At 51.1% G+C, this 25108-nt stretch overlaps 1 protein-coding gene across 2 annotated transcripts; it reads right to left on the bottom strand.

Annotated features, from left to right (window-relative positions):
* Positions 1 to 74: 74 nt before the first annotated feature.
* RHOBTB2 (Rho related BTB domain containing 2) lies at positions 75 to 25108 on the bottom strand. Of its 2 annotated transcripts, XR_010730319.1 has the most exons (11): positions 24514 to 25108; positions 20138 to 20339; positions 19362 to 19465; positions 18663 to 18848; positions 16972 to 17999; positions 16599 to 16717; positions 10846 to 10996; positions 6870 to 6958; positions 5890 to 5995; positions 3690 to 4363; positions 75 to 1450 (listed from the first exon to the last, which is right to left on the bottom strand). XR_010730319.1 is itself a non-coding variant. In XM_066267471.1 (10 exons), exons 2-10 carry the CDS (start codon positions 20327 to 20329, stop codon positions 4146 to 4148), a joined length of 2193 nt encoding a protein of 730 aa, XP_066123568.1. In that variant the 5' UTR covers positions 20330 to 20339; positions 24514 to 25108; the 3' UTR covers positions 3079 to 4145. The 2 variants fall into 2 exon arrangements, 1 of the variants encoding a protein (XP_066123568.1); XM_066267471.1 differs by lacking the exon at positions 75 to 1450 and having other exon boundaries at positions 3079 to 4363.

Below are 25108 nucleotides of genomic sequence, written 5' to 3' on the forward strand. Positions count from 1 at the left end.
CCGGGGGTTGAACCGGCAACCTCTGTGCTTTGGGACGATGCTCTAACCAACTGAGCTATCTGGCCAGGACTCCATTTACTTTTTTCTTTCTTTTTTTTTTTTTTTTTACAGAGACAGAGAGAAAGAGGAATAGACAGGAACGAAGAGAGATGAGAAGCATCAATTATTAGTTTTTCATTGTGACACCTTAGTTGTTCACCGACTGCTTTCTCATATGTGCCTTGACTGCGGGCCTTCAGCAGACCATGTAACCCCTTGCTCGAGCCAGCAACCTTGGGTCCAAGCTGGTGAGCTTTGCTCAAACCAGATGAGCCCGCAATTAAGCCGGTGACCTCGGGGTCTGGAACCTGGGTCCTCTGCATCCCAGTCCAATGCTCTATTCATTGCTCCACCACCCGGTCAGGTTCCATTTACTTTTTATTCAAGACTTGATTAGTCTGTAAACATGAATTGCAGCAGTGAGTTAGTCTTTGATGCTATTAGATAAGTCATGTTCCCTACAGCCAGGAGGGAGAGAAAGTGAGAACTCATGAGAACCTATGACACAGACCAGTGTCCCCACATGCCTAGCCCAGGGAGGAAGTTGGGGACTATGTTCACAAAGTGGGTCTGCCCATCTTCCCAGTAGCAGTGCAGTATTTTCTCTTTTGTCCCTGCAGCCCATGCCAACCCACACGAGTCTCCAGCTCCTATTCTCAACCCCTGTCAGGTGACTGGTGTCACTTACCCATGTGCCTGCATGAAATACAAATAAATATTCTTAAATACTGTGAGAATTGGGCCTAGAATGGCTAATACTTAAGTTTTGTTCTTGCATCGCTCTAACATACTTTGTAAGCATATTGGCCCTCCTCCCACCACACCTCTCTCTCAGTATTCCAGCCACATCAGGAGAGGATTATGGACGTAGTTCTCGGTGTGTATGGTCTTTTCAATCTCAAAGGTTTGTGTGTGTCTTATTCCAAAACTGGTGTAGCTGCGCCCAAAATTAGATTGCCGGAACATTTTCAACATGTTCAGGGTGTTAGTGTCTGGTCAAGTTTGGTGGGGTCACAACCTCCATGGCCTTGGTGCTTACAACCCTCTCCTACTCCCTTCTGAGGTCCACCCCGATGCCTCCTCCCTTTCCTAAAACATACAATTCCTGCCCTTGCTGTTCCTTCTGAGCAGGACACTGCCCTGGTAGCTTCAAATGAAGATGTGAATGACTTGTCAATCAGGTTTCAGCTTAGTTCTCTCTTCCTCAGAGAACTTGAGTGCCTGTCTCAATTATTGGCCTTATTATCAGTGTTTGGCCATGTTTATTCATGTAAAAGGCCAGCTTCAAGAAAGCATGAAGTTGTCTGTTGTTTTCTGTCCAGTCCAAGGAGCACTCGGCACATAGTGAGCACTTAGGGGTTTCATTAGTGGTTGGTGTCTCTTCATGCTTTTCTCCAGTGGGAGGCGCCACCTTTGAAGAATTTGTTGGAAATGTCAAACAATGCAAGGAAAGCTATTAGGTACAAAATACTCATGTATTTATGAATTCATGACCAAGTTAAATATGAAACCTTATATAAAAAGAGGTGTTATTTTTCGCCTCCCCATCCTCTGGAACAGCTCTGAGTGACAGGAGTACAGGGCTGTGTCTTCTTTCTGTGGGACTCGCTCCTTTATTTCTCCTGCGATGCCGTCAGGCTAGCCCCACACGGGTGGGTTTCCTACTCAGACTCCGAATTGTGTCAGGTTCATGGGGGACTGGAATTACAGCCCCTCATCCTCCATGCCCTTCCCACTGGAGGAGGGACCCCAGCCCTGGCCTGGCTCCCCCACTGTCTCCCCAGCTGGTCTCTGCGTTATATTTTACTGGGCTCCCGCAGGGCGCAGACCAGCTCTGAGAGCCGATGGAAAGGGGTGGTGGATCCCTGAGGGGTGAGCTGGCCCTGGTTGCTGGGGTGGATCTGTGGGCTCTCTCCTGTGGCTTCCTGCACCTCCGGAGTCACCTTCACTTTCTCTCCCCAATGGCCTTTCTGCATCCGCCTTTTCAGTGGGCCGGAGGGCTCAGCCCTACAAACTCATGGACACCCATTTCCCCTCCCCTTGGGGTTTAGGCCTTGTCTCTCCCTTCCACTTGAGTTCCTGGGAGACCCTGTGGCTCCTCTATTTCTCCAGAGCAAAGGTGCTGGATGTAAAGCTGTTCCCACCCTACTGCAACCCCTCTCCTTCCCAGAGGCCATGGACTGCAAGCTCGGTGAAGGCAGGCCGGCCATCCAGTAGAGGGCAGCACAGGTCTGGCATACCTGGCAGCCACCCTGGAGGAGGGCTTGGAGCAGAAGCAAACTCGGCCCTTAAAGAACTCTGGGGTTCAGACAAGGCTCACAGCTGCTCTAGGCCTGCTTGACCTGCCACCCCTGGCTGCTTCTTCTGACAAGGATTTAACCTCAGATCCCTGGGTCTTGGCACCCAGAGATCTCCTTTGTTTCTGTGTTCGCTCTCGCCCACACAGAAAGCCTGACTCCTGAGGGTGGAACCCACCCCAGGGTCCGACGCCTAAAACCAGTCCCTCCTTCTCAGGCCAGGTGACTCCCCAGCTCTGAGCCCAGGAGCTCAGTGTCTCTCTCGCCCCTCCTCCCATCAGAGGGATTCTGTCTTTTAAGTCTAAAAAGGATGTGGTGTTAAAATATGGTCAGGGTTAGAGAGGAGGGCCTCTGCGGCCCCGCTTTCCCCTGTGGGGCTGCAGGCGGCTGACCGCATCCTCATCTCATCCCGCCTCTTTTCTGGACTCCCTTTGGAGCGGCACCAGCTCAATTCTCCCTTTTCTCCTTTCCATTTATCCCAAAACATCACTAAGTAAAGTCCTGTCCTATGATCCTTCATTCCTATTCCCAAGTCAGTGACCTTTTTCCTGACCCTTGACCCCTATCCCAACCCTCCCTTCAAAACATTCACAGCTTGTGGCATCACCTCTGAAACGAGGATAACCTGATTCTCATGATGGGCAAGAAAACCACCTAATGTCATGTCCGAACCCTGAGCCCCCTCCCCCCCCCCCCCCCCCCCCCCCCCCCCCCCCCCCCCCCCCCCCCCCCCCCCCCCCCCCGTCCCTTCCACCCCAGGCATGAGACTTGTGCTGCCCCCAGAGTCTGCCAGCAGGCCAGGCAAGGCACCCTTAGTCACAGCAGGTGACAAAGTCCTTTCCTGGTAGGCACTGGAATCCACTCTATAATCTAAACCTTTGTCTCATCGTTATGGGGGCTCCTGTTTAGTTTTATAAAAATGTAAGCCAAGGGTCCTTTTCCTGTTCTTTCTTTAAGGGGATAGAGGCTAGATTGTTTTTGTTGGTGGTGATTTTGTTGCCTTTTTTTTTGCTAATTTTGTCTTACCCTATGAGAAGCTGTGCTAACCAGAGGAGCACAGGGTTACTGTGTCTAGGCTCCCATCGTCCCCTTCCTCCTTCCCCCCTGTTCCCTTCAGTTCTGTCTCAGAGTGGTGAAGAACAGGAGAGGGAGAAGTTCTGATGAACCAAGAGGCCCTGCTTCTAGCCTGGAGCGCTAAGCGAACTCCACCACCCTCTAGCGGCTCCGGAGGCCAACAGCCCCAGGAGGCATGCTAGCGGAGCAAAGCCTTCCCATGAGGGCCTCCGGCAGCGGCACTCAGGAAGTGGGAGCCTTGAGCCGGGCTCTGAAGGCTGAATGTCTACCCTGACTTACCCAGTGAGGATCTGAGCAGGCTCCCTGTGGAAATGTCCTCAAAACATGTGTAACCTTCAAGTCCATTGGTGGAAAAACATGGCCAATAGAGGCAGGACCCCCTCTGCGCACTGCCGCACACCGCAACTCTCACGGCTGGAAGAATTTTCCCTTTGACTCTAGGGTTCTACACCCAGACAAGTTGCCAACACCTGGCTCTTTCCTGTTCCCACCTCCTCAGGGCTGTTCCCTGCCCTGCTTCAGTACTGAGGACCTCTTCAGGGGTCCCTGTTCTGACCCACAAGGCGCAGCTCCTCTCTTGCTGAGCTATGTTGGCTGGTGAGAACAGCTGAACCCTCAGGGTCCTGGTTACATGGGTCCCCTTGTCCCTGGAAGGTGGAGGGGGTGATGCAGAGAGCACAGGGGCAAGGGCAGGTGGGCACAACAGCAGCAGGGTCAGAAGAGGGTGGCAGCATCTCAGACCACAGCCGAGGAGGAAGACGGAGACGACGCCGAGGCCGCGGAGGAGGACGAGGAGGCGGGGCTGTTCCAGAAGAGCCAGCGCCGCTTGGGCTGCCGTTTCAGGTGGAGGTAGTCCTCTTTCTCACGCTCCTTCCGTGCACGCTGGTAGTGATCTTCCTCCTTCAGGTACCATACAGGCGGCCACCGGTGCTTCTCAAAATACTCCTGGTTTTCTGGAACGGAACACAGTAGGGCATGGTTAGAAGGAAGGCAGGACAAGGGGCGCGAGGAGAGCTGGGATGTGGAGGGTGTCCAGGGACACCCACCCCCACGCTGATGCCTTGGGAACCTGCAGCAGGCTTTGTCAGCAAGGAACACATCCATCCCAGTCCTTGGGGCCATAAGCCAAGTCCCTGCCATCACTGAGCCCCCAGTCTGGCTGCAGAACTCCTTAAAGAAAGTCCCACAGGAAGGTCTCAATGGGAGCTTCATGTGTACTGGGAAGATAGGCTGAGACAAAGAACAAGGGAGGGAGCGGGTGCAGCAGAGCTGGGGTGCCGGTAAAAGCGGCGCCTGATAGACTTGAGGCTCTGAGCAGAAGGGGGTGTGGGGCTGCAAGAGAGAGGAGTGTCAGACCAGAGAAGGCTAGGCTAGGTCTGGGCCTATTCTGAAAGGCATGGGGGACCATGGGAAGTTTGAAATCAGGAGAATGAAGTGATTGGTACTGTGATTTAGAAAGAAAACACTATCCCTGCCCAGGTAGCTCAGTTGGTTAGAGCAACATCCTGGTACGTCAAGGTTGTAGATTCAATCCCTGGTCAGGGCACATACCGGAATCAAGCAATGAATGTATAAATAAAGTGGAACAACAAATAGTTGTTTCTTTCTCTCTCTCTCTCCCTTCCTTTTTGTCTAAAAATCATTCAATCAATAAAAATTAAAGAAAGAAAGAGAGAATAGAGGGAGAGAGGAAGGGAGGACGGAGGGAAAGAGGGAGGGAGGGAGGGAGGGAGGGAAGAAGAGGGTGGGAGGGAGGGGAAGGAAGGGCAGATAGAAAGAAGGAAGGAAAATATCCGAAAAAAAGGATGGAATGGGGTGAGAGAATGGGTGGGGTTCAGAGACAACCAGTAGCAGAGGAGATGGTCTCAGCAGAGTGGAGGGAGCCCAGGGAGACCTTAAGGACACAGAGTGGCAGGAGCTCAGGGAGGCCAGGGACACCTCTCCCTGGTGCCCGTGCAGTTCCCGTTAGGCCCCAGGACCTGATGCATTAATTAAGCAGAGGCAGAGCGACAGGGACCTCAGAAGCTATCCGGACCTGTGCTGTCCAAGCCGTGACATGTACCCATTCTTAGGCTTTGAGACTAGCGTAGCAGGTCATGAGCAGGATTAAAAAGAGTTTATGTATTTTTCTATATGGGTACCGGGTCACATATAAAATGTAGTTCTTATTGTGGAGTTCTGTCCAAAAAGCCTGAAAAAATTCCTCCAGTCCAACCCCCTCTTTGCACCTGTGAGGCGGAAGCCCAGAGAGGTACAGTGAGGTGCACATATTCCCAGCTACCCTGCCCATCAGGCCAGTGCTTTACTGGGCCCCTCTGCTCGGCAGGGTGCACCTCTGCAGGCTACTCCCCCTCTGCAAGGTCAAATGAGGCCCAAGGATCTCTAGCAATGGGGGTCAGGTGGGAGATCTGGACCCAAGTTGAGGGTCCTTCAGCGTGAAGGGGGATGGGAGTCAGCAGGTCCTGCCAGGGATGCTCACCTGGCGACATGGCCTTCATGTCACGGGGGAACTTGCGGCACACGTTGTTATAGTTGGTGCAGATGTGGTGGAGACACCAGTCGGCCAGCTGGTATGCGCAGTGGAACTGGGGAAACACAGAAGGGCATCTGTGTAGGACCCAGCGGGGGGTCGGCACAGACAGCCACACTTGCTCTCCAAGCTGAGGCTTCACTGAAGGTGTGCAAAGGACCTGCACACACGGGAGAGCGCCCACCGCGAGGCACCCACACAACACTGTGAGAAGGTGTGCAAAGGACCTGCACACACGGGAGAGCGCCCACCGCGAGGCCCCCACACAACACTGTGAGACCACGGCCGGTGGTCCCCTGGCGCCGCCGCGACCACCACCACCTCACTCTGTCCTGTGCCATGGAAACCCCACGGAAACCCCAAGCTGTGGGTGGCGGCTTCCTACCGTGTCCGCCCTTTTCAGATCTCACCCCAGGTCCTGTTCTCCTCCCCGTTAGGGGCCAAAGCAGTCTGCACGAAGGTGTTGAGAATAAGGCTTGGAGCCTGGAATCTGCCATGCTTCAACTTCATAAACGAACCTTTAATGGTAGAATTTCCGACACTCTGAAGGCTGATGTGGGAGATTTTGCTGGTATGTACAGGAATAGGAGGTGGGCAGTTAATTTTCAAGGGGGAGTACTAAGTGTCCCTTAAATGAACTCAGGCAGGCGGCAGCCACGTCTACACATGAGACTGGTGTTCGCTCCCCTGGCACCCACTGGTGCCTAAAATCTCAGTCCCACCACGCACGCAGTGTCTCCTCTTGCCACGTCGGGGTGCGCCTTCTGGCCTGGAGGATGAGAGGGACTCTACCTAGTCAGAAAACTGAGTCTGCCAGTGGGCGCCCTTCCTACCTACCAGCTTCCAGCACCTCCCCATCTGCTGCTAACGGGCAGAGCGAGCCCAGAGTTGAGACTGTTGCAGAGATTCCCCACCCCCCGCCATCATACCTGAGCCAGTTCCAGAAACACAAGCACGTCCCCATCAATGTCCACCATCATCTGAGTTGCTTCCATCAGCCCGGTCACTGTGTACTGTTCTGTGACACACATGGCCAGAATCAGCTGAAGAACCACATGAGTGGCCATGTGCTCACTTCCACAGCCCCCCACCCCGAGCAGGGGCCGACTGCGGGGTAAAGAGAGACCAAGGCCTAGGGCAAGTCCCAGCAGGCCCAGAAAAGGCCACAGGCGAGTTAAATAACCCACCATGGTGGAAACTGGGAGTGGAGCAAGTCTTCCCCAGTGCAGGAGGGTAGGAAGTGAAGAACATTAGTGTCAGCCAAGGGGACTTTTTCCAGCTAGATAAGCTGCACCAAACAGACCGATGCACACAGAGTGAAACCCCCGACAGACTTAGCCACACACAGACTGCCAGGAGAGGGAATGAGGTCTCAGGTTGGCTGAGAACCATGAATTAGAAAGATGGTTTCAACCTAGTTGTTTGTATTAGTTTAAATTTTATAACAAATTGTATACTAATGTTGCATTTTAAGTTAAAGCTCTTCTATTGAACAAGTAAACACTTTCAAGTCCTGAATTTGAACAGTTATCAGTATAAATTCCTGAGGTGTTTTATATTTAAAAATGTAAATATATTTCCCAGCTCAGCCCCTGGAAAGACAACAACAACAGCCACTGCAGTAGCAAGGAGCATTCCCAGTGCAACATCAGAATGGTATGTGCAGCTATCAAAAACCAGGACGTCACAGAGAAATGACTGCTTCTAGGTCTGGGCAGGAAACAAGCAAGATGAACCTGAATGTCCTGTCATTTCATAGAGACTCTGGAGCCAACTGGAAGAGATGGCTACTGGTTCAAGGTCCAGTAAAGAATTTGAGCTTCAGTAAGGACCACTGTAAATATTTGAAACTGATGGAATACATTCAGATCATATTAATACTTAAAAATAAAAACAAAAATCTAATTGTTCACCCTCAAAGGATCATAGGGAACAAATTTATCTTGAAATCCGGTAAATAAAAGGAAAGAACCAGGCACTCCCCCACTTTTCCTACATGAATTATATCACTGGTTAATCAAACGGTTGGCAGGGGGAAGTTTTTCTTTCTTTTCTTAAATTTTTTTATTGATTGATTTTACAGAGAGAGGAGAGAGAGCGATAGGGAGCAAGAAGTATCAACTCATAGTAGCTCCATTTGTTCAATGATTTATGGATTGTTGTATGTGCCTTGGCTGGGCAACCCCAGGGTTTTGAACTGGCAACCTCAGCATTTGAGGTCAATGCTCTACCTCATTGTGGCACCATAGCCCGGGCAAAGTTTTTCTCTTTTTAGAAGTATTCCAACAGATAAACAAAGAAGGAACAACTGAATTGGAGTATTACCATTTCACAACACCTAATAAGTTAATGGAACCAGACAATGATACTCAATGGCTGATAACATCACAAAAAGAGAGAAAGCAGACAATTCAGGCTTCTTGATGAAAATGGAAACAACTGTAAAGTAGTCTCATCAAAAAGAGACTTGGACGTGACTGTGACCGGGAATACGGCACACTATAGAATACAATCAGCCGAAATCTAGATTGCTAGGTCAGTGGGCATTTCCCAACAAATCATTGCAGGAACTTGTTTTTTTTTTGTTTTTGTTTTTCTGAAGCTGGAAACGGGGAGAGACAGTCAGACAGACTCCTGCATGCGCCCGACCGGGATCCACCCGGCACGCCCACCAGGGGCGAAGCTCTGCCCACCAGGGGGCGATGCTCTGTCCTTCCGGGGGTTCGCTCTGCTGAGACCAGAGCCACTCTAGTGCCTGGGGCAGAGGCCAAGGAGCCATCCCCAGCGCCTGGGCCATCTTTGCTCCAATGGAGCCTTGGCTGCGGGAGGGGAAGAGAGAGACAGAGAGGAAGGAGGGGGCGGGGGTGGAGAAGCAAATGGGCGCTTCTCCTATGTGCCCTGGCCGGGAATCGAACCCGGGTCCCCCGCACGCCAGGCCGACGCTCTACCGCTGAGCCAACCAGCCAGGGCCGCAGGAACTTGTTTTAATGAACAAGGTACCCTTAGGTTAGAAGAAACTTAAAAGATATATATAAAAATAAAACCATGCTATAGTGTTTATGGATGTACATTTTGATGATAAAACTATGAAGAATAGCAAGGAAGTGAAGCCATAAGAAGTACCCCCCAATGAGTAATAGGCAGAGTGGTAACTTCTGAAGAGGAGGGAAGGACTGTGATTGGGAGAGAAAAGCAGGGGGCTTCTGGTGTGGCTGGAAGGTCCTAGCTCCTGATGTGGGTCATTGTGCTTTATAATAATTCATTAAGTTGAACATATGTGTATTTGTGTTATATTTAACAAAAAAGTTTTAAGCTTGAATTTATAACTTCGGAGAAAGCCTATCTCACAAACCCTAAAGCATCACCAACCAAACTATACCTGGAATTTTCTGCTAATCATCAAAAGGTGTATACAACAAACACATCTTTGTACATGTTTTCTGGTATGCAGAGACCATTTCATGGGAAAAGTCATCCAACATTCTTTTCTATGAGCCTTCTCATGCATCTGTGCTGTTTAACATTTTTAATGGCTACCTTGTGAAAATTACCCATGATGGCTTACCTAAGAGTGCCTGTTTGACTTGTCTGTGATTCCTGCCACAGTGAAACAAATTTATAGAAGTATCTTTATACACTTTTTCCTTTTGAGTCACTTCTTTGGAGATAGTCTTTCTAAAGCTGAATACTTGGTCCAAGAGTTTGGACAGCTTTATCTGCTATGGGAAGACCCCACTACTTGTCATGGACAGTGTGGATGACAGACATACTATTTTAGCTGTGATCTATGGAAGCTTCTCTTGTTTCCTGCCCTAACACCCTCTGTGTCCCCACCTGGGGCCCCTGGACTTGCTCTGTAGGCTCTGCCTTTAACCTTCCTGTTCTGATCAATGATTTCTGCTTTTGTACTATGACCAAGCCCTCCACCCCCACCATAGCCATTTCTCAGCGTAAGATTGATGTTTCCCACATATCTGAATCTCAAACTTGATGATCTGCCTAAGGGGCCCAGCAGCTCTGACACTAGGGCCTTCCCTGAACCTCAACTCCACATCAGAAGCCCTGCTCTCTGCCCACCCACTGACATGCCCAGATCTCAACCCTGATAGCAGCATCAGCGTTGGTACCAATACTGACACCAATACCACGCAAATTCCAATTCCAGCAGCATCAGGAGCTGCCTGCCTGCCTCGCTGGCCCCAGACTCTCATGGTTCAGATGGCACCGTCTCCCTCTCCCGCCCCTGGGACCTGACTGCCTGCCGCTTGGCTTCCCTCTTGCCTCAGTCCCCGCTCCACCTGAGGGTATCTGAGGTCGGTCCCCTCTAAAAGCGGAGCTCCGGCTCTCACAATCTTTACACGGAATTGGGAGTAGAGGTCAGTGCTCATTGTCTGTTTCTGGAAGAAGCAAGAGAAAATGGAGGCAGAGGAGGAGAAGGAGGAAGAGAAACGAATGAAGGAGAAGAAAAAGGAAATGAATACGGAAGAACACATCCAGCATATTCATGTGACAAAACAAGGAAGGAGAGGAAGAGGAGGAGCAGGAGGAGGACCACAGGGAAGATGTGTAGAACTGCGTTCTACCCCTTCTGACTTCTTAGCCTCGCCTGGGTGAAGCCCAGCTGCCCGGAGCACCAGCACTATCATCCACGGGACACGCTTGGATGGGCCAGAATCACCCTCGGAGATGGCCTACCAGTGACCCCAATGAGCATCTTTGTCACACACGCTTCCTTGTACCCGTGTCCTCACCCAATCCCCAGTGTGCATCAATATGCTTCACTTTATGTAAACAGGTCCCTTGGTGCTACTGGCCTATCCCCAAAGAGGAGACAGGTGAGAAGTCAGCACTCCTGGGGTCCCCCTGGCGCCTCCCCAGGGAGGTCTCAGCACCCTGCTTAGGTACCTGTGAGGGCAACCAGGTGCGGCAGGCAGAGGCGGTTAGCCAGGATGATGAGCTTCATGTCGTCCAGGTCGGGGCTGGAGGTGAAGGTGCCTGTGTACAGGTACTCCAGCACGGCCCGCATGCAGCTCTTGCTCGTGTGAGGGAACACCACCTGTGGGGGCGGAACGCAGTAGCCCGCAGCGAGGGCTGGCGTTAGGGGGACACTCAGTTCCGAGAAACTCAGACGGCCCTGGCCCCCACAGCTGTCTCTCCCTAACAGGCAGCCACCCCTGTGCTGCCCTAGAACCCGCTCAGGAGCCCCGAAAAGGCCTGCAATCCCAGACAACAGCCTGAGCTAAGCCCATTCATTAGCAGCACCAGTGAGCAGGAAGGACTCCAATGGCTTTTAAAAGTGCCTGGGTTTGCCTGGCATCTTCCAAAGCCGTGCTGGCTGGAGGATGCTTGAAGGAGCCCTTCTGGTCACCTACACCAACACCCTGGCCACTCCCAGCCCTGTGGGGAGCAGTACAAGTGGGACGCAGAGTGAGTAAGCCAACATCAGCTGGCTTCTCAAAGCTGCTACTTTGGGTCTCTGGGATCTCCTTGGAGCAGCACTGCTACAAAAACTGCTTTCTCGTTAGACACCAGTCTCTCGGGCTGTGCTGGGAATCGGCCTCACAGCTGCCTCTGTGGTACTCAGAAGTGCTCAGGGCTGGCTGGCCCCTGGGGCTCCGGAGAGGTCCTAGTCTCTCACCTAACACACCCCAATCTCCCGCCCGCACCAGAGTCAGAGACCGACTCAAATCTCAAGCCTCCGCTTAGCCTTTCTTCCATAAGGACTTCCTCTCCAGAAATCCTGGGCAATTCCTATCCTGTGTCACAGGGACTCGGCTGCATTGTTCTTGGTCTTGTTTTTCGTTCAGGTGCTTGGTGAGCACTTATGAAGGAGCCAGCGCTGGGTGAGAGGGTATCGGCAGGAGTAAAGACCTAGTCCCCATGCTCAAGACATCACAGACCAGCCAGGAAAACTGTGTGGACACTCCGCACTTTGAGCAGTTGCACAAAGTAGTACCTTGTTAACTGCAAAGCCAAGTGATAGATAATTAATGTTCCAGGAGTGCAGAGGCATGGCTTAGGCTACTCGGCTTAGCTGGGAGAATGCAAAGGAAACAAAAGACTTCAGAGAGTATTTCTAAGGACACACCGATAGGCCCCTTTGCCACTCTCTCTGTCTAAGGTGAGTAGACTGTCTGTAATTAAAGGGAAAAGTGACTATATGAAACACTTTATTTTCTGTATTTTGATTTTTTGATATCTGGAGCCTTATTGACCCTCAAGGGACTATCCTTACCTGGGCTAGGCAACTCTTAGAGACAGTAAATGAGTGGTTTGCAAGCATGCCTTTTGTATGCAAACCAATCAATCCAGAATCCATATCCCCACTGCTCCCTTATTAGCTCTCACTCCTAGCTGCCCTAATAACCCTTGCGCAAGTACCAGATGACTAAGGACAGTCCCAATGCCCCAGAGCCTGCTGAAAGGATCAAACCAGCCAATCTAAAAACTTGCCCTGCCTGGCCCTCCTGTCTTCCCCTGGAACCACAATAAAGACTGTGGGCCACAGTGCCCCTTGCTGCCATCTCCTGACCAACCCTGGTGCCTCCACACGTGCCTCCCCTCTGCTACACACACCTCTCTTATCAGATGGATGAGTATTACAACCTGTCATTTCAATGGCAATTTCCTCCTGATCTGTTGTCAAGTTCACCATGCCTTAATAATAAAACTGACATTTAAAAACAGTGATGGGGGCCCTGGCCAGTTGGCTCAGTGGTAGAGCGTCGGCCTGGCGTGCGGAAGTCCCGGGTTCGATTCCCGGCCAGGGCACACAGGAGAAGCGCCCATCTGCTTCTCCACCCCTTCCCCTCTCCTTCCTCTCTGTCTCTCTCTTCCCCTCCCGCAGCCAGGGCTCCATTGGAGCAAAGTTGGCCCAGGCGCTGAGGATGGCTCTGTGGCCTCTGCCTCAGGCGCTAGAATGGCCCTGGTTGCAGCAGAGCAACGCCCCAGATGGGCAGAGCATCGCCCCCGGTGGGCATGCGGGAGTCTGTCTGACTGCCTCCTCGTTTCTAACCTCAGAAAAATACAAAAAATAAATAAATAAAAATAATAAAAATAAAAACAGTGATGGGCCTGACCTGTGGTGGCACAGTGGATAAAATGTCAACCTGGAATGCTGAGGTCACTGGTTAATGACCCCAGGCCGGTCAAGGCACATATAAGAAGCAACTAACTGCAAGTTGATGCGTCCTGCTCCCCACCCCATCCCCGTCTTTCTCTCTCCCCTTAAAAAAATGAAACTAGACCACTAACTTACACCACTCACAAAAATAAACTCAAAATGGATAAAAGACTTAAATGTAAGCCATGAAACCATAAGCATCTTAGAAGAAAACATAGGCAGTAAGCTCTCTGACATCTCTCGCAGCAATATATTTGCCGATTTGTCTCCACAGGCAAGTGAAATAAAAGAAAGGATAAACAAATGGGACTATATCAAACTAAAAAGCTTTTGCACAGCTAAAGACAATAAGAACAGAATAAAAAGACAAACTACACAATGGGAGAATATATTAGCCAAAATTTATAAAGAACTTGTAAAACTTGCCTGGCCTGTGGTGGCGCAGTGGATAAACCTTTGGCCTGGAATGCCAAGGTTGCCAGTTTGAAACCCTGGGCTTCCCTGGTCAAAATACATACAGCAAGCAAGCAATGAACAACTAACTTGAAGCAACTATGAGTTGTTACTTCCCATTCCATGCTCCCATTTCTCTCCTGTCTCTGTAAAATCAATAAAGTATTTAAAAAAAAAAAGAACTTGTAAAACTCAATACCAGGAATACAAACAATCCAATTAAAAAATAGGCGAAAGAAATAAATAGACACTTCTCCAAAGAGGACACACAGATGGCCAATAGGCATATGAAAAAATGCTCAACATCACTAATCATTAGAGAAATGCAAATTAAAACCACAATGAGATATCATCTCACACCAGTCAGAATGGTGCTCATCAACAAAACAATACAGAATAAGTGCTGGCGAGGATGTGGAGAAAAGGGAACCCTCCTGCACTGCTGGTGGGAATGCAGACTGGTGCAGCCACTGTGGACAACAGTATGGAGATTCCTCAAAAAAATTAAAAATCGAACTGCCTTTTGACCCAGCTATACCACTTTTAGGAATATACCCCAGGAACACCATAGTACTGTTTGAAAAGAAGAAATGCACCCCATGTTTATGGCAGCATTGTTCACAATAGCGAAGATCTGGAAACAGACCAAGTGTCCGTCAGAGGACGAGTGGATTAAAAAGCTTTGGTACATATATACAATAGAATACTACTCAGCCATAAGAAATGATGACATCGGATCATTTACAACATGGATGGACCTTGATAACATTATACTGAGAGAAATAAGTAAATCAGAAAAAACTAAGAACTATATGATTCCATACATAGGTGGGACATAAAAATGAGACTCAGAGACATGGACAAGAGTGTGGGGGTTACGGGGTGGGGAGGAGGAGAGGGAGGGGGTTGGGGGAGGGGAGGGGCACAAAGAAAACCAGTTAGAAGGTGACAGAAGACAACTGGATTTTGGGTAATGGGAATGCAGCATAATCAAAAGTCAAAATAACCTAGAGATGTTTTCTCTGAACATATGTACCCTGATTTATCAATGTCACCCCATTAAAATTAATTTTAAGAAATCAGGGTTCTTGCCTGACCTGTGGTGGCGCAGTGGATAAAGCGTCGACCTGGAAATGCTGAGGTCGCCGGTTCGAAACCCTGGGCTTGCCTGGTCAAGGCACATATGGGAGTTGATGCTTCCAGCTCCTCCCCCCTTTTCTCTCTCTCTCTCTCTCTCTCTCTCTCTCTCCCTCTCTGTCTCTCTCTCTCCCTCTCTCCTCTCTAAAAAATGAATAATAAAAAAAAAAATCAGGGTTCTCTCCAAGGTTGGCGCCTGGGCAGCCGCTCAATGTGGAAATCACAAATTTACATTTCTTACTCTTTTTGAATGTTCATCTGTGCAACAGCGCATTCTAAGCACCCATAGTCATGTTCATTCCTTCCATTAGGTGCAGAAAATTGCAAGTGAGGACAACAATCAAGAAGCAATAGGGAAATATCCTAAATAATAGTTTGGTTGTCAGGTATTATTTAATATTTTTAATTTATATTTTAAAACTCTTTCTTATAACATAATCTAGTTTTATGTACCTCTTTTATTGTTCTTATATAAGTATTAAATGCATGAAATGATAAAAAAAAAAAGAATTTGAAGCATCCTCTTTCCTTCAATCTGTCCTTGTGTTTCAAATGAGATGACAAAGAAAAAGAATTCTAGAGAATGAAAGGTCAGTTCCCGATTGTCTCCATGTGAATCACTCTCAGCCCTTCTGAGCAGTAACATCAAAGCTTTCCCTGAACATCCAAGTGTCAAGATTCCCAAACTCATTCTCCCTTCTTCTGTTACGTGGTGTCATATATGGCGTCACCAACAGGGGTTTCATAGGTCATCTCCATTGAGCACTTGGGATCTGAGGACACGTGTTCCCAAAGCCTGGCGCGAGGCCAGCCTCTGCCAGTGCGGAACTGAGTGATCCTTCTGTAAAACCTGAGGTATCTGTTCTGGCATCTTGGTCAAAGTCCAAAGGCATAATTGCACTCTGCCTACTTGTGAGCTCGCCCAGAGTCCTAATTAGCTATTGTTTATTTTCTACCCAAAGAAGATTATGCCCAACACTACTCTGCACATTAAAACAGCAAGGAACCTAACCCGACTGATGAAGGAGCATCTAGCTGTGACACAAAGCAATCACGAGGTGGGGAAGAGGCTTCACCTGGCTTTAGGCTGAGCCAGCCGGATGGCGGCTTTCAGCTCAGAAGCTGAGTGTACCAGAGGGGTTCAACTTGTGGTTTTGTGCAGCTAAAGGGAAATAATACACCCTTACATCCACTTGCTTTAAATGACTTCTAAGGCGCGATCGATGTCAGATGAAAAGAGAATTGAACTCCAGCCCCCTCTCCACAGCTTCCTACCAAAATGTAACCCACAAGGAACACAAACTTAAATTCCTTCTCACATAAAGTACACTGTCTTAATATCTCATGGTGCCTGACCTGTGGTGGCGCAGTGAATAAAGCGTCGACCTGGAAATGCTGAGGTCACCGGTTCAAAGCCCTGGGCTTGCCTGGTCAAGGCACATATGGGAGTTGATGCTTCCTGCTCCTCCCCCCTTCTCTCTCTCTCTCTCTCTCTCTCTTTCCTCTCTAAAATGAATAAATAAAAAAATATATATATTAAAAAAACAAAACAAAATTTAAATTAAAAATAAAAACAATGATGGGTTCAATCTGGAATACACTGAACTTTTTTTTAGTTGTTTCTTATGTGTCAGCGACAAAGCACGGTACAATGTAGAGAGCAAAAAATCAGACGTCTTAAATTCAAGTCCTAGCCTCTCCTTTCTACTTATATAACTTTGCACAAGTCATTCATTTTTCAGGGCCCTACTTCCCTTACGTATAAAGTGGGAATGCTAAGCCACAGACAAGAATATGCGTGAGACGATCTAAGATAATGTATTAAAAGTGCTTCTCCCAGGCCCATCCCAGGCACACAGCGAACGCTGAAGACAGCACCATCAAACGACAGATGCCTGAGAGACCAAGAGTATAGGTCTTGCTCTCTCCACCCAGCCCGGCTTACCTCCCTGGTGGAGCTCTCCACAAATGGCCCCCCGAACATGGCTGCCATCCAGTCACAGCTAGAAATCAGCAGGGGCTTGTGGGCGCTAATGGTGCCGTCATCCAGAATGAAGGTCACATCTGTCCAGGCAGAGACAAGGCATCACGTGAGGATGTGGTGAAAGAATGGGGGACAACCACTGCCAAGGGTCAACACTGGACTCAGACAACATGCTTCCTGCTGTAGCCACAAGCTGGGAAGTGCTCTGTGACCACAGTCTAGGCTCTAGGACATGAGCATTCGAGTGCTAACCAGACCCACCTACACTCGCAGAAGGCTAGAAGGAGGACTCTTCCCTGCCTTCCAGCTCTGAGTTCCTAAGCACATTCCCTACCTGAGAAGGTGCCCTTTGCCAAGCACTCTTTAACCCGGTTGGTCCGGCGGACATGGAAGGCCTTGGTGATCTCCTGGTTCATGAAGGCCTCGTTGTTGAGGATGTTGGCCACCATCATGCGCAGATCAAAAACCTCGAGCAGCTCAGCGATGTGGGCGATGTGCATGAGGTCCCGCTCGTTCTCGTCCAGCTCCCCCGTGTACAGGTACTTGAGAACAGCCCGGAAGGGCCCCGGCTGGATGGAACCGTCCATTTTTACCACCACCATCAGCCTGGATTTGTAGGTCAGTGGGTCTTCTGCCATCTCCTCCTGGATACTTACAAAAGCTCGGCTCCAGGAAGACAGCACACGACCCCTCCCTGGCAGGTACCCTGTTCCGTTGCCCCGTAAGATCCCATCACTGGTTGAGGCCCGGAGCCCAGTGGGACTGGAGCCCGCACCGTCCTCCATGCTCTCACACACATCAAAGCTGGCCGCCCGAAGCAAGAAGTCCCGGCCATGGTGGTGGTGGTGGTGGTGGTGGTGGTGGTGGTGGTGGTCAGGGTGAGCCTGGCGGTCCTCTGGGTGGGGGCCCCCTGACTCCGAGGGGCCCCCCAGCTCCTCCTCACTCAGGTCCATGAGGAACAGGTCGTAGAACTTGGAGGAGGAGGTGGAGAGGTAGATCTTATGGGCAAAGATGCGCACCCGTTCCTGCAGCACCAGGATCACATCTGCGCACAGCGGGTCCTCCAGGAGGTGGGCAGGGCACTCCTCGCTGCTGGAGGGGGGGTCGGGCACCACTATGATGGGGGGAGGGGGCTTTGGGGGCAGGAAGGGGGCCTGCAGCAGGGGCCGCTGCACATTGCGGAGGTGGGACTTCCAGAACTGCAGGTGGCGCCGGGAGATGAGCGCTGCGCGGATGGCGTTGTCAAAGACGTCCTTGATGCCGAACTGGGCCACCACGCTGGTCTCGTAGTAGGGGATGCCCAGCTCCTTGGCCACCTCCCGACCCTTCTCCGGGGGAAGGATCTCATTGGGCTTGATGGGTCTGGTATATTCAAGAAGGCAAAGCAAAATGTTGGTGGTGGAGGATGGGGGACAGGGAGAAGCAACTCCCTAGGGCCCGCCTGTTCTTCCCCGGGCTGAGGGTGGGGATGGGGGGGTCCCTGCTCAGGATCTGTATCACTGGCCCCACCCCTGCCCTGTTCAATTCCCATGAGTCTCTGCCCCTTCTCCTCTAACCAAACCCACTCAGTCCTTCAAGGCCTACCTCGAATCCCCTCTTCTTCCCAGACGCCTCTCGTGTCTGTCAGGCCCTGCTGATTTCCCAGTTCAAAGTAGTGCTGTCACTCACCACCACTCTGGCAGACAGTATGCAAATTTTCTACATTGGTTTTTTAACATGTTCTCATATTAAGTTCATCTTCCAGCAAGATTCTAAGCCCTTTTCACGCAAACTGTCTCTTTCTCGACTCACGCTGCTTAGTCCAGCACTGTCTACACTGTGTGTGATAGGTGAATGAATGGAGGAATGGATGGACAGACAAAGAACTGAATAAAAGACGAAGCACTGCTGTTGGCTCCCTTGCTTCAGACAGAGGACAGACGTAAGGCTGAGTGGACTCCCTCAGGGCTGAGCAGGGAGCTGTGGGGACACGCACCCCCTCCCTCTGTCCTCTTCTTCGCCCCTTCCTAGGCACCGCATCCCTACCTCGCCAGGGGCCGTCTGGCCCTGTTGACAGCCTCCAGGTCAGCGTAGCGCAAGTCCAGCTGGCAGCCCACTAAGATGACAGGTGCTCGGGGGCAGAAGTGCTTGATCTCTGGGTACCACATGGTCTTAACATGGTGGAGGGAATTAGGGTTGGCAATGGAGAAGCACAGAACCACAACGTCGGACCTGGAGTGGGAGAGTGAGGTTGGGGCAGAGAAAGCTAGCAGTAGGTGATTTGCCCCTGAAACAAGGGAGAACAGCACACTACCACAGCCCTATGTGACCGGCACGCATCTGTCCTGTGATGCACTCACATGATCTCACCCAAAATGCATAAAAGTATCTAATATATGTGTCTCTAATTTAGCAATTTATAACTTTCAAAGACTCTCATTTTGACATGATGGCTATCTTGTTGGAAATTATCATTTTTACCATCTTGAGGCTGAGAAAAGTCACCTCAGAACAATTTCCCTATTTGCCCAAAGTCTAGTGGGCAGCGGGCCTAGGGCTGAGAGGAAGCTTCCTGACTCGACCTATTCCTCTCACCTCCGCTGCCTCCCTGCAAGGACCCGCCCGCCCCACCCCGCCCCGCCCCGCCCACTCCTTCCTCCCAGTGGAAATGCACCGGAGCTGCTCCGTTCCTTGGAAAGCAGAGACAACCCACCCTCAGCTCCCTCAGACAGCAGGGCTTCCTACCTTCCATAAGCAAAGCGACGGTCTTTGTGGTGGTCTCCAAAGGTGTCCCAGAGGCGCAGGGAGACGCTAACATCGTCCACCACATCTCGGGACCGCTCCAGAACCTACTGGGGCAGGGAGAGTGTGACTGGCCTGGAAGGCAGTTCTCGGGGCCCAGGCAGGTCAGCTCAGGGTGGTGCCAGCTCCCCCTTAGGGGTCCCAGGCAGTACAGGGTGTGGCAGGGTACAGTTAGCACCTCCCCATGCACCCCACACAGCCCTTCTACCAGGGGCCTTCTCCAGAGACCCAGTAGCAAAGGCATCCTCCAAGCTGGCCAGGAAGAAAGGAAAGAGACTCTAAGACTCGAAGAGAGCGGACAGTTGTGGGTGTAGAAAGTCTCCCTCAGGGAGCCTGCCCTTGTGTCCAGCTTTACCTGCCCATCACCTGTTTATGAGCCTCTGACCTTTTGGTATCATCAGCAGGCAGCTTCTCTCCTTCTCTCAGCTCTCATCTCCCCCAAATCCCCACCCCATCCCCTAGTGCTCCCCATTACTTGGGTTGTGACTGCACAAGGCACTGTGCCCAGGCGTCTGGTCAGCCATGCAAACACAAATGGTGGAGGACCCCCCCACCCCCAACCTACTGGGGCGGGCTCCTTCCTCTTCAGTTGCCCTACCCTACCCCCAGGGGGCTTCTGTGACCTCAGCACAGGCCAGGGTTGGGGACACCAAGCAAGGACTTGAAAAGAAGCCCAGAGGCACAGTGTGGATCCCTGCCCGGCAGCCTTGCAGCCTCACCTCCTGGCACACCCGATACTGGTCGATGGCCCAAACTGTGGGCACATGGGTGGCAAGCAGCTGGTACTGGGTGAGGGTGGCATTGCAGGCCCGGGCACAGATGAGCCTGGTCTTGCCCACGGCGTTGTCCCCCACCACAACACACTTGATGGTCTCTACGTTTGGTCTTTCATAATCCATGTCAGAATCCATTAATTGGGACCTGAGGGAGAGAGAGTGGTCAAGATGGCTCTGCACACCACCTCCCAGAGGGCCAGGGCCAGCAGCTCTCCTAGGCCGGGGCCACCCCCTCTGCCAGAATTTGAGCAGAAAGGAGGAGAAAGGAGTGGGCAGGTCTCTGGGCAGCAGCTCGGCAGGAGTCTGAGGAGCGGGGCACCCCTTCAAGCTGAGAGGAGCCCTCCCACCAGATGAACTACTTGTCTTCCACTGGTTGCCACCACCCTCCAACTGGGCTTCTGGATGGAGGAGGCCCATGGGAGAACCCCACGTAGAGCCTGCCCGGGGCCTGTCCCCTCTCTCCCAGAAAGAGGAGCATCTTCCTGGGAAGCTCACTCGTCATCCCTGCTCCTCCTGCCAGCAGGGTTGTGACAAACAGCTGAGAGAAGCAGAGTCAGGGCCAGGTCCCCACCCCTTCCCAGCATGCCCGAGGGCAGGGCCACTTTAAAATTTAATGGGCTTGTCAAGAGCTGGGAGGCAGCTCTCCTGGCCTCCACCTTTGCCTCTCTTCTTCTCTGGTTGTGGATTTCCAAGCCCCCAGACCCCTTGATGGAGATGCCAGGGTTTTTCCTCCCAACCCTCCTGGTGGAGAGGCTCTGGATGCACCCGAGCAGCCCACAGGCCGACCCTCTTTTCCTCCTCTGGGTCTGTCACATGGCCTGTGTGGCTGGCTCAGTCTTAAGATGTAGAGGGAGGTAACCATGGGCCTGTGACAGCACACGCCATGGTCAGTGGGCCTTGCCATCCCCTACCCAGGCCTGTCGTCCAAGCCCTGCAGCCAGCCTCAGGGAGAGTGAGCTACAACCCCTCTGCACCTCCCATCCCTAAGGAGGAGGACTCAGGCTGGAAGCCCCCAGACAGGTGACACTCCTCGCACACTCCCTAAACTGGCTGCAAGGATAATGGGGTTGCTGGGGGGAAGGAGCACAGGGTCAGAATTTCTGACAATGCGTGAATTTCTGGGCAAGTGCTTGTCTTAGTCTCCTGTGTTGGGCAGAGAGGAAGTGGTTTGTCCTCCCTTAGAGAGGGATGGCTCAAATTAACAAATAGAAGGACCTTCTGTAATCAAAATGTCATGTCAGTGTTTAAAAACTGTCACCAGGAGGGGCCCTTGGTTTGAGGGGGCTTTCGCTGGCAGCCTCCCTGCTGGCACCCACCCTCTCAGGAGGTGGGGCAAGGCAGGCATTATTAGGAAGCATTATTAAGCCTTTGTTTGGCCAGGGTTATTGGCCTGCCCCTGCTCACATACCCTGTGTGCATGAAGTCCACAGGGGGCTAAAGCAACCTGGAGAAATCCATCCTAGGCCAAGGAAGGCTGAACTCAAAGGAGTCCTGGAGACTGCCCAGGTGTCCTCACTGCTGAGCCACCCAGCCCAAGAGCCTGGCCACCAGCAGCTCCGCTGCTGCCTGGTGTAACTGGCTGCCAGCATGCAGGAATGCAGACCCGAAATATCGAAATATCAAATATCGGTGGCAACTGGAATTTGTGCAAGTGGATACATCTCAGCAACCTAAGCAAAAAGTGCAGCAAGGACTTCTCAATGAGACAACGCCTCCTCCTTCTTGGAATTTTACAGGCTCTGGATCCTGAACAACAAGGGTCTCCATGCAGGTCCCTCCCCAGTTTCCAGGGTAACTGTCTGCATCATTCCTCTCCCTCCTCCATCCCTCCTCACCTTCCTCAGCGGATAACCTTTATTCTAACCACATGCTGCCTCTTCCCGGATCTCTTTCGCCTGAGCTGAACACCAGGAACCCTACTTTGACAGCTCCTAGACTCAAGCAGGCAGCCTGGAGGATGTGTTGGCGCTGGGAGGAATAAGATGGGTTTCGGTTTCTGTTTTATTGATTGAAGAACAAAACAGATAGAACCCCAAATACAAATATATACAGCTGTAGGAGAAAAAGGAAAACCCACTATCAATAGAACTTCTTTCTAGAATTTAGATTCTAGAGGCAGGCAGAGGTGGGGGTGTGAGTAGGCATGGAGGAGCTTTAGTTCTTAAGTCCAGGAGCATCTTGATGGCAGGGAGGATGCCAGAACAGCAGAGCAATGCTGGTCCAGTATTAGCAAGTTTACGATTAAAATGCACACATGAGTACATAAGCAAGGTGATGCGGTTTCATAAGGAGGTGGGCTAGTGCTGTGGTTACCAGCATGCCCCCCAGCAGGTCATCTCCTGGCTCTCTGTCCAGAGTTTGTATCGATCCCCTCAAGACTTGGTTTCCCTTTTCAGACCACCATGACCATAACGATCTTCACCATTTGCAGTGGAGAGATAGTGTACTCTTTTCAGAATACGAAATTGAGAATCAGAAGCACTTCGAGTTTAAATTGCCTTATGCATCTCTAGGGTTAAGTAGGGACAGCCGCCCAAGTAGGAGAGTGACACACTCTGTGCTGTGAGTTTGGACACCAGACCTACTGGTTGCTGCTTAGACTAGATGGCCCCTCTCTACCCTTCCCCTGCTCATCCTTCCACTTTCTCCCTCTTTTCATCATTCTCACCCCCTCTACCCCTGTCCCAGCTGCCTGACTGGTAAACTTCATTGTCATATCTAGGAAAGGGCAAATCACTTCACTAGTCTGAGTGTCAGTCTGCCCTTCTGGAAAATGGGTACGAGGGCTTTGGAAGAAAGTCTCCTGAATCTTGGTGAATTCATGCCAAGAGAGGCTGGACTGAAAGGAGGTCCTTGCCTTCTTACATAATGTGGAATTATATAATTCTAGATTACATATCTATATGTGTAATTATATCACTCCTCAAGATATAGCCTGGCCCAATTGAGCCAGCAGAACTCTTAGTCTTATCAGGCCTGTCTTAAACAAAGATCTTGTACTGGAGATAGCATGCCAATCCAACAATAATGTTATTTTGCTCTAAAATATTGCTACTTTACTGTATCACTGATGCTGTATAATATAACCCACTCAACTTCCCTTTTCCTTTGAGCACTCTCTCCTTCAATGACGACTTTTCTGCACAATTGCCTCATCCCCATGCCTTCTGAGACTCCTGAGTAGCCTCCACAAACTAGAGCTTCCTTGCCACCCTGCTCTGGGCATCACAACCCACAATTCACTCTTCTCTCTCAGTGATCTGAGTCACCAAGGTGCTCCCTCCCCACCCTGTCCCATTATCCCTGTTCTCTTTTTGAAAACAGCCTCTTGCCCACTGCTCTCCCAGCTCTTTGTACTCAAGGCAGACCAAAGGGCAGGTGTGCTCAGATTAGCTACAACCCTTACCAGCTCCCAGTCCCACCCCCACACCCTTACACACACTCTTTGCAGAGCCCAGAAAAAGCCCCCCTTTCTCTTCCACAGCTGATAGCAGGCTTGTTCATCTGTGGCTGCCCTAAGTCTGGTTGTCAAGGAAACAATCTCCCTGGGAGCCTGGCTTGTCTCCTAGCAACCAATATCCCACACACCCTGCATCTTACAAAATGCAAAAGGGAGGAATACCCTAAAACTGAAGGTACAAATAAAGGAGGATGGATGGGGAGAATGGATAGGGAAGAGATGAGCAGAGAAGGTGGCCTTTGAATTAAAGGAAACTCCCATAGAAGTCACTGACATTGTAATATGGAGGAAGATGGAAAGATGAATGCATCCGAAGATCCAGTGGACAGCAAGGCCCAAAGGGATCTTAAAATGCTCATATTAACAAAAATGCAAGCCTAACACAGGCTAAGCCTTCTCAAATACCAACAATCAATCCTAAGGATTTCTGCCAGTAGTTTGCCAGAACTCAGATGCACAGACTGCAGTGGAGTTGGGCTAAAAGTGATCTCTGGAACAACGAGCAAAGGACCCAAATCCCGTTGGTTTTTAACGGAAACATTTCCACCACTCTGGACCTTTTTTTCCCTGACACGCTGCTCTGCACGCACACACAAAATAAAACAATTTTAAAGAGGGAAGGGGGGGAAGGCCTCGACACGATAAGGCAATCAAGTCATCTTCCTTTCCCTAAACAAAACAAAACAAAACAAAAAAACCCATTAAATATTAGCCGCCCTCCCACCCCCATTTGAGACCCCAGCAGCCGAAACTATAGCCCAGGGAAGAGTGGGAGCCGAGAGGGCGCAGGAGGGCGAAGCCGCACGTTCCCAGAGGCTGCTTGTAACCCGGCCATAATAGAAATTAATCATTTACTTACACCACTACATGTGACGGGGTGATTTCTAGCGTAAGGAACAAATCTCTTCCTGCTAAGCACGCTCATTTTAGTGAAATGTCTCGGGTCACTCCGCGCGTGCAAGTTAGGACGATGCCGGCGCCGCAGAGCTACTGCTGCTACTGCTGCTGCTACAGGCTCCGGGCCCGGGCGCGTTAGATCAGAAACTCGGACAGAGCTGCCCAGGCAGAACGGCGGGCCCGGAGCGGCCGCGCGCGCGCCACTGCAACCATCGCCTCTTCCGGATCAGCATCTCCCCGCGCCCCAGGCGCCCAATGTCATGGAGGCGCGCCGGCGCCGAGCTGTGTGCTGCCGCCCCGATTTCGGGCGGCCGGGCCGCGCCGCGCCGCCGCGGGTCCTCTGGCTGCGCAGGCTGGAGGCGGCGCGCAGGAGCGGAGACCCGGGCAAGGCGCGCTGCTACGCCCGGCCAGCTCCGAAGGCGCGGCCGCCTAGACCCCTAGCGTTGCAGTCTCCGGGACCGCTCGCGACCTTCTTTCATTCACAAAAAATGGAAAGGCGATAAAAAGAGAGAGAAAGAGAGAAAGGGAGAAAAAAGGAGGGGTGGATTGATGATGAA

The sequence above is a fragment of the Saccopteryx bilineata genome, chromosome 1 (assembly GCF_036850765.1).
Source record: "Saccopteryx bilineata isolate mSacBil1 chromosome 1, mSacBil1_pri_phased_curated, whole genome shotgun sequence".
Classification (NCBI taxonomy): domain Eukaryota; kingdom Metazoa; phylum Chordata; class Mammalia; order Chiroptera; family Emballonuridae; genus Saccopteryx; species Saccopteryx bilineata.

Coding starts and splice junctions, on each gene's coding strand:
- RHOBTB2 (XM_066267471.1), bottom strand. CDS start 20,329: ATGGATTCTGACATGGATTATGAAAGACCAAACGTAGAGACCATCAAG. Junction 18,000..18,662: donor GCCAGACGGCCCCTGGCGAG/GTAGGGATGCGG, acceptor TGAATATACCAG/ACCCATCAAGCCCAATGAGA. Junction 10,997..16,598: donor TGGAGAGCTCCACCAGGGAG/GTAAGCCGGGCT, acceptor CCGCCCCCACAG/GTGGTGTTCCCTCACACGAG.